The sequence below is a fragment of the Nanorana parkeri genome, unplaced genomic scaffold (genome assembly GCF_000935625.1).
Source record: "Nanorana parkeri isolate BGI_ZX_2015 unplaced genomic scaffold, ASM93562v1 scaffold469, whole genome shotgun sequence".
Taxonomy (NCBI): domain Eukaryota; kingdom Metazoa; phylum Chordata; class Amphibia; order Anura; family Dicroglossidae; genus Nanorana; species Nanorana parkeri.
Window position 1 is genome coordinate 581,658 of NW_017306737.1, and position 12,629 is coordinate 594,286.

The 12,629-nt window shown below is 44.6% G+C and overlaps 1 protein-coding gene across 1 annotated transcript in view; it reads right to left on the bottom strand.

Moving 5' to 3' along the window:
- The window catches only part of LOC108790375 (VPS10 domain-containing receptor SorCS1-like), a 475,033-nt gene that overhangs the window by 23,472 nt on the left and 438,932 nt on the right, over positions 1–12,629 (bottom strand). Inside the window, exons 23-24 of the mRNA XM_018560623.1 lie at positions 12,032–12,163; positions 882–981 (exon numbers count right to left, since the gene is read on the bottom strand). Coding sequence (XP_018416125.1) covers positions 882–981; positions 12,032–12,163 — 232 coding nt within the window. The remainder of the gene's footprint in view (positions 1–881; positions 982–12,031; positions 12,164–12,629) is intronic.

Here is a 12,629-nt window from a genome sequence, read left to right on the forward strand (position 1 = left end):
GCGCTGGCAACATAACGGACGTATGAAAGTGCCACACAGGAATTGATACGTCCCTCTCTCTCTGATAGATGACTCTATGTAAACTGGCTTGCCCAATGGGTCAGTGTTAAACGGTCTTTGAGCTTTTGTTCCTGTCAGTTTGATTACCTGTTGCCTTGACCTGGATTTCCTTGACTACGCCTGATCGCTACCTGCCCTTGACCTCTGCTTGTTTCCTGATTTCGCTTCTGTCTTCTCTCTTGGTACCGTGCTGACCATCTGGCTTTTGACCCCTGGCTTGTTTGACTTCGCTCCAGTTCCTGCTGTATACCACGCTGACTTCTCAGGTGAACACCAGCCCTGCTCATCCTCCCAGGGAACCAATTGCCGGACTGTTACCAGGCGCAGTGTCTGAACACCTTGGCACTCGTGCTTCTCTCTGTCTACTCGCTCCCTGTCCCCACATCCAGGGGTATGAGACAAGAGCCGCAAGGGAGGCCTCCTAAGCTAATCGGTCCTCTACCAGGTACGTGATACTCTCCAACATGCAACTTATGTGTTTCTAACATGCAATACAACTCATGTCTCTCCAACATACAACTCATGTCTCTCCAACATACACCTCATGTCTCTCCAACATACACCTCATGTCTCTCCAACATGCAACTTATGTCTCTCCATCATGCAACTTATATGTCTCTAACATACAATACAAATCATGTCTCTCTGACATAGAACCCAACCTATGTTTCTCCAACATGGGAAAACGATATGCTGTTAGAAGCACATTTTTGGTTGATCGCGCTACCTACCATGATGAGTCCTGCTCATCTGCTGTGGTCTTCTAGAACATAACATATCATTACAGACAAGCCAAGGAAAATGTATATTGTAGCAATTACCTGCTGTTAGATGAGCTACATGGACCATGATCCGTACGCCGGGTTTCAGCTCAAAATGAACCATGTCTTGATTGAGTTTGTTAATGAACAAATCGGCAATCTGAGAAAAGAAACAAATGTTTGATCAAAAGAAAAATCTTATCATCTTGGCATTTCTGGCAAATGAAACATTAATGATCCTCCTTACTGTTTAATATTTTATTTGAGGCCCCAATGACACCAGGGCGGATGCATTTCAGCGCAGTTTCCGCACTAATTTTAAAAGGGCGTTTCTGGGCGTTTGTATTTGCTTTTCAGTAGTGAAACGCAATTAAAAATGCCCATAAATGCACTGATTAGTGGGGCTCCATTAAATCTGTATGGAATCCGTGCTGATCAGCGTGGAAAAAAAAGGCTCAGGGAGCATTTTGGGCGGCAGGCGGATCGTATCGCGCGGAGCCGGGCGATCGCATGAACGGTCCCCATAGGAATGTATGGGGACCCGCTTTACAATATAAGGAAGACAATCACAATACAATTCAAGACAACATGGTAAGGAGGGCCTACAATATAAAAGGGAGGGGCCAGTGATACATGAGGAGGTAGCTGTGTGGGGTTGAATTATCTGAGAACGTGATGGTTGAGTAATTAGTTTGAGGTGGGATAGGCTTTTGCTGATATCATTTACCTAACATGGCATTTATGTAAGTTAAAGGAGAATTATGAGGCAAGTGATTTTCACTCATCCTCATAGTTTGTGCCGACGTGTGACAATGAAACTGTCACAGGTCGGCTCAGTAGATCGGGAAGTGAGCGAACACATACCGGCGTTCGCTCACCTCTCGATCTATCCCTGCAGAGAGCCGTGAGTGACTGTCACTCACGGCTCCCTGCAGGGATCCCCCCTCCCCTGTCCGATCCTCCAGTGCTGACTGGCGAAACGGACAGGGGAGGGGGCAGGCACAGCTGGCTCTGCCTATCCAGATGCCTATATCAATCCCGCAGCTGGGTGGATACAGACAGTATTGTCAGGATTAAGGATGGGCTGCATGTTCGAGTCGACCATAGGTTCGACTCGAACATTGCATGTTCTAGCGTTCGCCGAACGCCGAACAGTATGGGATGTCCGCGGTCTGTTCGACCACGGCACATCCCACAATGCACTGCGCCGTCCGAAAACGGTAATTGGCTACAGTCCTGCACCTGACCCCAAATGTAGGCATATAGCCATATAAGGCCAATTACATCACTGCCTTCCGGCCCTTTGCTTATGTCAAGCTATGGTTGGGGAATTCCCTGACAGCAGCTAATTGGGTAACTTTCTTATGTGTTTGGGTAGAGCTCTTTCTGGATTTGTACTTGGAGGAGCTCAGGTTTAGGCCGAGTTCAGGCCGAACCTAAGCTGATCCCTACTCCTGAGTTCTCAGTGAAAGTCCAACACAAATTAAAGAACTCAAAGTCAAAGAAATAAATTGACTCAAAGTCAGCAGAACGCAGAGTTCTGTAAGCAGCTGTCACAGATACAATTCCTTTCCTTCAATGACATCTGTAGAGTTTGGCGTGGAGGGAATTGATATAGAATGTTCAGAGTGATTATGCAAACCCACAAGCATGATTTTTTATTTGTCTCGTATGTGACAAATCCATCCATCTGCTGGGAAGAATCCAGAGGGAGCATGGGAGACCACATAAAGAAATGATACGCTCACCGCCTATCGTTAACTTTAATTCAACCGACAAGCAAGTAGCAAATTAAATCTTTAAATATAATGTTGTAAGTCCTTCTCTATCTATACAGATCACAAGATTCTTTTTTTCCTGCAATTGTATTATTTATTTGATATATTGCTACAAATAACATACTGCATATTTGATATAGATAGAAGGACATGTTGACTCTTTTAGAGGCGGGAAGGACACCATTTATTTTAGTGATGTGTCTCTTTCTGTCCTGTACTTAACTAATAATATAAAGTCTGGGATTAATACATAAAAATAATAGAAGGGCTGAAATGGCTATGTTTCCTGGAGAACATAGTGCTCTAGGTTTTGTTTCTTTGCTCACTATATGTCTGAAGGCCCTAGACACTTGACCATGGATGAGATTGCTACTAAAGGAGCAGATAAGCCAATCTGAAAGACGATCCTTGCCTTCAGGAGAGATTACGTGACCAAGTGTCTAGGACTTCCAACATGTGGCCTGCACTAGAGGGAGCCAACAGCAGCCCTTACTCTTCAACTATACCACCAAGACTGAAAACATAGCTTGATGTTGACATTTTCAGTTCACCTTAAGCTCTTTCTGATTGTGCTATGGTAAATAAACGTCCTCTGGGCAAGTTGATTGAGTTAGAAGTGTGAATTGTGTGCCGCCCCTTCACATACACTTCAAATGGCATTTCCTGTTATTTATTCCATAATGAACTGCACATTCATCTAAGATATAATGCTCTCATGCTCATTGTGCGGTATCATTACTGATGGGAGTGTGTTTATTAGTTTATTAATAGGACCTTAGAAGCCCCATTTGAATCACATAAATAGATATTCAGTTGGATGGACATTGTACTAAACACCTCCTCATGACTTGTGTGTCTAATATTACTGCACTGTTCAATAGGCACCAGAATACGGGCGGTGTGTAAAGACTCGCCACCCGGCTTCTCGATCAGCAGGGAAGTCGTCTCCATGCTCCTCATCACCAGGTGACGAGGAAGCATGGAGCCAGCTTTCTGGCCAATCAGGAAGCCGGGTGCCTTGTAATGACGCTTCCTGATTGGTCGAGAAGCTGCCCAATCAGGAAGCCAGGCAACGCTTCATTACACAGTGCCCGGATTCCTTATTGACTTCATGCTCCCTCGTCACCAGTTGACAAGGGAAACATGAAGCCGGCTTTCTGGCGAATCAGAAAGCCGGGGGCGTGTAAGGGCATGCTGCCCGGCTTACTGATTGGCCAGCTCCATTGAGACAACTTCCCGGCCAATCAAGAAGCCAGGCAGCATGTAATGACTCACTGCCCGGCTTCCTATTACCAGAAGCTCAAGTATCGGGCAAGGCATCTTAGCATTTGGGCGAGTACGAGTACTCGCCCAAATACTTGGCATCGATACTAGTATCGGTATCGGTGCATCCCTAGTCTAAAGTTTTTAGATTTGGCTACATTGATGAAGGTTTATTTGATCATTCCCACTGTCAATGAGACAGAAAGGTGTCAGCAAAACAGAAATAAAGAGAACAGGGACACATAAAGGTTCATTTATAAAAGTTCCGGTCAGTCTATAGCCAGGCGGATGTCATTTGCATGGCTCTAGCGCCCCTAGATGGCGGTGACGGGTATAGAAATACAATGTATAAATGAACCCTTTATTCTGGTGACAACTAACTCCCTCTGGGAAGATCCCCTCTCACTTCCAGTTGTGTCTACAGCACAGGAAGTGCAGAGAAACTTTCCCAATTAAACACTTGTAGCGCTCACTAGAAAAAAGTGGTACATGCATGAATCCATAACCAGCCTTTATAGCAGGGAGCACAATGGGAAGGCTTACAACAATACAAAACACAAAAATTCCCCAGCCCCAACCTGACAGCCAGCCTGCAACCAAACAAGTAGCCCTGTCAACAGTATGCGTTAAAATCAGAGGTTTTAGTTGCACAAACTTTTGGCCAAAAATATGTAGAAGCCGCACTGCCGCGCCAAGGCACCTCTGCAAAGTGTGGTCCTAACTCTATGTATCTGAGTCTCCAAGTGTGAGCATATTAATGAAGTCGATAGATTGCATGCAGGTGTACCTGGAGGTAGCCTACTCCTCCTAATAATGTGCAGGGACGCACTGGGGGCCCAGCAACCAAAAATGCACGCTGGGACCCCAGTGCATCCCCCTAACCAAAAATAGTCAAACTAGAAAGAAGTGGTACATGCATGAATCCATAACCAGCCTTTATAGCAGGGAGCACAATGGGAAGGCTTACAACAATACAAAACACAAAAATTCCCCAGCCCCAACCTGCCAGCCAGCCTGCAACCAAACAAGTAGCCCTGTCAACAGTATGCGTTAAAATCAGAGGTTTTAGTTGCACAAACTTTTGGCCAAAAATATGTAGAAGCCACACTGCCGCGCCAAGGCACCTCTGCAAAGTGTGGTCCTAACTCTATGTATCTGAGTCTCCAAGTGTGAGCATATTAATGAAGTCGATAGATTGCATGCAGGTGTACCTGGAGGTAGCCTACTCCTCCTAATAATTTTTGGTTAGGGGGATGCACTGGGGTCCCAGCGTGCATTTTTGGTTGCTGGGCCCCCAGTGCGTCCCTGCACCTTATTAGGAGGAGTAGGCTACCTCCAGGTACACCTGCATGCAATCTATCGACTTCATTAATATGCTCACACTTGGAGACTCAGATACATAGAGTTAGGACCACACTTTGCAGAGGTGCCTTGGCGCGGCAGTGTGGCTTCTACATATTTTTGGCCAAAAGTTTGTGCAACTAAAACCTCTGATTTTAACGCATACTGTTGGCAGGGCTACTTGTTTGGTTGCAGGCTGGCTGGCAGGTTGGGGCTGGGGAATTTTTGTGTTTTGTATTATACTTGTAGCGCTCACCCCTTAAGGAGCTGCTGGAATAACCCGGGTCATCACTAGTTGTCTAGGGGATTTGGTCTTCAGCCGCCCCATTAGCATTTAACCGCTCTCTTCTAGTGCCCACAAAGCTGATGTCCACTGCAGTAATAACATTTTCATACTGGGGAGAGAGGGTGTAGGGATCCTAGACATCTATGGTGCAACAGACATAGACTCCAGACTCACCAGACCTTGTTAGTATTTCAGTGTAGATCCACTTGTGATACAGCGAATAGTAATTGGAGTAACAGATGATCAGGGATGAGCACAAATCCTCAGCAGGAGAGACACCAGCCATGCTACTGAGATTATCTATGTTCCAGACACCTGCAGCAGACATCAGATTCCCTGGTTCGCCTCCTCTGATAACAACACAGGCCTCCTCCATACTTGAGGCCTAGGGAAACTCTTCCCACACTCCAGGCACTGCCCACCCCCAGGCTTCAGACCTAGCCTGGGGGGTGGCTGGACAGCACCCAGACCTGTGCTTATCCATGGCTGGTCCCAACTAGTCTGAGCACATGGCACTTCCCTCCAGTATATGTACCCTATCCCAACATGCACCACTGGTTGAGAGAAACCCAGTGATTGGCTGCTGTACTGTACATACACTCACAGTGCCTCTCATTGGCTGCCCCACAATACAGCAGGGTCACACTCCACCCAGGGGGGGTACAGTCAATGCTAGAGATCCTGGAATTAACCAGATAAATGCCAACTGTAATCCGGCCAGGCTGACTACAGCCCTGGCAATCACTAAATGTCTAGTAGCCACCTCACAAAAGGTGATGGGGGCTACACACTAAAGGTATAAAAAAAAAAGACCCCTGACCTCTAATCATTCCATTCTATCGCAAAAAAAAAAAAAGTTTGGGCTTTAGACCTTAACAATGGACAAGAGTAGAACTTGCTACTGTTCCAGCCAACATTTAATCTTTCTATCTCTTATCTTCTCGGCTCAATGAAAATAATTAGTGCCTCGGCCTATTTTTGGTTCCTCTCTCCACTAACTCTTCTTCATCTTGAGAATTAAATGTGTTGTCAAGGGCTGAAATAATCCTGTAATAGGGCTAATTTTTCACGAGACATTTTTCACCAAGGACAAGTAATGAATAGTAACATCTAATTAGCAGGGAAGATTAATAATCCCGTGATTAGTGATAGACACTTAAGTTTGATTTAGGTCAGCGGTTGCGGCAGAGCTGTAAAAAAAAAAAACATAAAAATTTCCGTGCGCCAGCTCAGCATTTAGAGAACCGCCGGCGATTTTCCCCGGAACGGCCCCGCGGAGACCCTTAATCCGCGCTCCTGCACCTGATTCACTGGAGCCTTTTGGATTTTCTGATTAAGCGGGATCTAGGTCGAAGATATTAAAAGCAGCATAACAAATTAGAAGATGTTTTATTGCCGGGGTGGAACGCGTCCAATTTCAGGGAAGAATTACGGCGAGGCTCGGAGAAACGGTCCAAGTTTTTGTGTCCTTCACATCGCCAACTGATAACGGGACAAAGGAAGACTGCTCAGTGCTTTCATTGAAAGTCTTTCTCTGCTTTGCTGCTATATATATATATGCAATTCCCTCGTAAGCCTCTGGATAGGTGAACAGAAAATTGCCAATTGATGCAAGAGAAAAGTTTTTGTATCATCATTCAGATTAGATGAACTTCCCCTAACTTTGTATTTCTCTGAAATTAGCCATACCAGCCTGAAGTGAATAGCCGAACAGTGTTCGGCTCACTTCACTTCAGATCGGTCATTCACTCGGCTGCCCTCGGCAGCTTCGTGAATAGACCCCATAGTGTTACAGGAAAGGAGCTGGGTTTCCAGGTCTTTCCGGGTTTTCTGGAGTATAACTGGGATCTGGGTCTCTGGAGATTTCTAAAAGTCTTGGGTGGAGCCAATTGCCAGGCCAGACTGTCCAAGTGGCTGATAACAGCCCTTTTGCCAGGTGGTTTTGTGTGTGTGCTGGAGGCACACGAGGAACAGCCTGGGGGGCTGGAAGGCTTGGAGAGGCAGAGAGAGCCAGGCACCCAAGGTGTGTGGGTGTGAAATCAAAGGCTGCTGAAAGATGCTCAAAGGCACAGAATATCCCGGATGAGATTCTGTTGAGGAAAACAGTAAGGTCCTGGGACACTGAACAGGATAACCTGTGAATGGTAAGCTGATATGTATGCTGAAGAAAGCTATTTTTGTTGGATTTCCTTTTTCTACCTTTGGAATTAATAAAAGACTTTCCTTTTATCTGTGAAAACGGCTTCATGACTGGCCCCTGAGCGCTCACCATATGTGCTAGATTCCCCCCAATATCATAATATATATACTTTCCTTCCATGGATCTTCTAGATTGTCTTATGATGCCCAAGGTTCCTCCTCTTCTTCTGCACTACGTTCATACTGTATATTGAGGTGTGAGTGCCATATATTACTGTGAGCGCAAGATGACTTGATGAAACACCCCTGGGGGTAAGTCCAAGACAGCCTGGGCTCTCAGGAACCTGGTCGAGTGATGATGGAAGGAGAACCAACTGGTGGAAAAGGGGGACCTTCTGCCGGAGACACCAGAGTCAAGTTGAGTATCACAGCAAAAGCTGCTTTCTTTTTAATTATTTTATCCAGGATTTTATACTTAAAATAATCTTAGCGCTCTGCTTCAACATGTTTGGATGCCACAGAGTTAACATACCTGTAAGAGCAGCCTTTACGGATGCCAAAATGCTATTGTTTCCCTCATTGAACTCCGTTATGAAGCCGATGAAGTATGATTGATTTAACCTGACGGCCAGATGCAGCTGTGGGCTTTTCCATGCTTCCTTCATGTCTTCAGGAGAGCTCTGAGCCGCTTCCTCCTCCCTGCTCCCTCTCTTTATGACCACTGAGGCTCGGGGATTACAGAAAGAAAAGATTTCTCTGGAATGCAATATTCTTGCAAAAGCCGGAGGGGATCCGCTTTAGTCATAAATGTGTGAATTTGCGCATTCCATTCCCAACCAATTTAGACAGGGCTGGGAGAATACTTCATATTGCTTTTGTGGTTTAATATGTACCGCACACACCCAAAAACTGAGGTCACTTTGCTGGGTAGATCAGTATTGATAAGGACACAGCCAATCAGACTGCTAGAAAACAGTGACGTTGGTGAAAGCTATATTGGGGGGTGTCTATGAGAGTCTCTTTAGTAATCAGGCGAGAGCGATTTTACAAAGGGGTGCAATCTGATTGTTTTGCCAATAAATGGATAGGTGGCATTCATAGTGAAGTCACTGGTCTTTAATGGATAGATGGGCTCCATTCTCTGTGATGTCACGGGTCTCTAGTGAATGGATAGGCGGCATTCATAGCAATATTATTGATCTCTAGTGAATGGATAGCCTGCATTCTCAGTGATGTCACCAGTTTCTAACGAATAGGCTGCATTCTCAGTGATGTCACCAGTTTCTAACGAATAGGCTGCATTCTCAGTGATGTCACCGGTCTCTAGTGAATGGATAGGCTCCACTCTCAATGATATCACCGGTCTCTAGTAAATGGATAGGCTGCATTCTCAGTGATGTCCCCGGTCTCTAGTGAATGGATAGGCTGCATTCTCAGTGATGTCCCCGGTCTCTAGTGAATGGATAGGCTGCATTCTCAGTGATGTCACCGGTCTCTAGTGAATGGATAGGCTCCACTCTCAGTGATATCACCGGTCTCTAGTAAATGGATAGGCTCCACTCTCAATGATATCACCGGTCTCTAGTAAATGGATAGGCTGCATTCTCAGTGATGTCACCGGTCTCTAGTGAATGGATAGGCTGCATTCTCAGTGATGTCACCGGTCTCTAGTAAATGGATAGGCTGCATTCTCAGTGATGTCACCGGTCTCTAGTGATTGGATAGGCTGCATTCTCAGTGATGTCACTGGTCTCTAGTGATTGGATAGTCTACATTCTCAGTGATGTCACCGGTCTCTAGTGAATAGGCTGTATTCTCAGTGATGTCACCGGTCTCTAGTGAATAGGCTGTATTCCCAGGGTTGTTGTTCAACTGAAGCAAACAGATTCTCAGTGATATTGCTAATGTTCAATCCATGGGCAGGTGTCATATTTTTTCATGCAGCATGCAGGGCTTTACATCTATTGTAATAGGTTCTGGAATGGCACACAGTGGATGCGACAATGTAGAAACAAGTCCAGTCACTCACCTACGTTAGTATTTTTTATCCCCCTTACCAAGTAAAAGCTTATCTCAGTTATTTCTCTGGCTCTAATTCAAAACCAGCAGCAGCCTTTATTCTGGCAATCCCATCAAGTTGAGGATGCTGATAGCTAGTAAGAAAGCCCGGGCTGACAAAATCTTTTGTTGTTTTGTTAGAAGTGGATGATCTCCGTTGACCTGCCTCATGTAGCATCTCAGTACTCATTACTCCTCTGTGAAGTGCTCCAAGCCCTGCCTGCAGAATCGTCTAAATAAAAGCCGAACGCGCTGAGAGAGTGTTTGGGCCGGCGCTTCTATAAACACACAGATAGAAGGTGTTAAAGCGGTAATTCGAAATAAGGGTAAAATGCCTAGAGCGCTAGATAAACACATATTACCGTCAGATATATCATAACCCATCAAAGTATATACTTAATCACCGAGTTTAGTATCGCCAAAAAGCAAAGCGTTACATCGTGATTTTGAAAAAAACATCCAGCGAAAGCAATGCTATAAAAACAGCAAAACAAATATATCCTTGTCAGAGAAGTCTTCAAATTTCCATAAGATAGAGCCCATAAAATATGATCTATAGGTATCACGCTCAAAAAATATATATATATGCAAATGATTTAAAGTGAACCTGAATTCAAAAAGTGAAGATGCGCTGAGTGTGTGTGTGTGTGTATTTTTCTTACCCTAACACTTCCCAAATCCCTGTAAATTCTGCGAAGGAAGAAACTCATCCAGAAGTTTCTTGTATTTATCAATGTTATCAGCAGATTCCACCGCCTGTGGAAGGGAATTCCAAACTTTCCCCACTCTAACAAGGGAAAACAGGAGCAGCTGAAACACACAAGGGTGGGAAGGAACACCCAAGTCTCCCAAGTGGATGGGAACAAAGTTGGAAATTATGGCGGGGAGGTCTCATGGTTTGCGTATCAAAGACCGTAGTGTAATGAGCGGTGTGCCTCAGGGTTCTGTGCTGGGTCCCATATTGTTCAACTTATTTATTAATGACATCGGGGAGGGTGTTAACAGCGATATTTCCGTGTTTGCGGATGACACCAAAATGGGGAGGGTAATAGACACGGACTTAGACACTATAACATTACAGGAGGACCTGGATAAAATAGGGGAGTGGGCATTAATGTGGCAGATGAGGTTTAATGTCGATAAATGCAAAGTAATGCACTTTGGAATTAAAAATAAACAAATGGGTTATACAATTATGGGTATGCCGCTGGGGAAGTCAGAAATGGAGAAGGATTTGGGGGTCATTGTAGACCACAAACTGAAAGGTAGTTTGCAGTGCCAGGCTGCTGTAAACAAAGCTAGAAGGGTCTTGTCCTGTATTAAAAAGGGGATGTATTGCAGGGACAAGTCTATAATTTTGCCACTTTATAGATCATTGGTTCGACCTCATCTGGAGTACGCGGTCCAGTTCTGGTCACCAGTACTAAGAAAAGATGTCCTTGAGTTGGAAAAAGTCCAGCGAAGGGCAACCAAACTAATTAGGGGTATGGAGGACCAGAGCTACGAGACGAGGCTACTAAATTTAAACATGTTCACATTAGAGGTGAGGAGATTAAGGGGGGATATGATTTCCATGTACAAAATGTTTAATGGTGGCAGCAACATTAGCGATAAACTGTTTAAAATTAACTCCGTTACAAAAACTAGAGGCCATCACCTAAAATTGGTGGAAAAAAAATTCCAGCACAAGGGGCGAAGGGGGTTCTTCACAGTAAGATCAGTTAGGGTCTGGAACTCACTGCCACAGGCGGTGATTTCAGCAAATAATGTGGAATTGTTCAAGAAACTTTTGGACGATTTCTTAAGGGACCGTAATATACAGGGGTACAGGTAATATACAGGGGTACGGGTACTCCTAGAATGAGATCCTAATAGGTTGGACTTGATGGACTAATGTCTTTATTCAACCTCAAATACTATGTAAAGACATACAAGGAACCAAGGGCTGACACAGCGTATTAGGCTCCACCTAGCACTAAAATAAAACCTTTGGGTAGATTTACCCTTTAATTTATGAGTAGCTTATATAGTAAAAGATGGTGATGCACAGAGCAAATTCATAAATGTGTTTATAACTTTGACACAGGAGAGGGACTCCAAAAAATGGGTCAGCCAGGTACCATAAGTGCTAAAAGACTGAGACATTCTGAGGATACCTTCATGTTAGCAAAATGAGAACCCTTCAGGGTATTTATCTAAGGCTGAGAAATCACCTGAAATATTTGAAGAGTACCAAAGGGTTACTAACATGACCAAAGGGTCACCATATACTGTATGCATATAGAATGTGAATGTGGCCAGGAAAATACAGTATGATAATGTATTATTATTTTTTTTTTTTTTACCTGGGTCAAGTCTTCTGTCTTCTTCTTGGTTTCCCCTGGGCTGTCTTGGTGGGGTAGAATAAACAGCTCAGCTGACGTGGGTAACCCTGGCAAGACGGCAACCAAAATCTGCTTACTGATGACTCCCGTGGCCTGCATAGAAAGACAGAGGTAGAAAGACATAAAAAACAGAAACCAGTCAGAGCTGAACCTTCAGATGTGGTCCTTCCCCAAGGAGTCGATAAAAACACTAACCAATCAGAGTTGTGCCTTCAGATGTGATCTGCCCCCCAAAGACACAGCAAATATACAAACCAAATAGAGCTGTGCCTTCGGATATGGTCTGCCCCCAAGGACAGAATACATGTACAAAGCAATCAGAGCTATGCCTTCAGATATGGTCCACCTCCAAAGATACAATAAAACACAAAGAAATCAGAGCTTTGCCTTCAGATGTGGTCCACCCCCAAAGACACAAAAAAAACCACAAACCAATCAGAGCTGTGCCTTTAGATGTGGCTGGCCCCCAAGGAGTCAATACAAACACAAACCAATCAGAGCTGTGCCTTCAGATGTGGTTCATCTCTAAAGACACAATAAAAACACAAACCAATAAAAG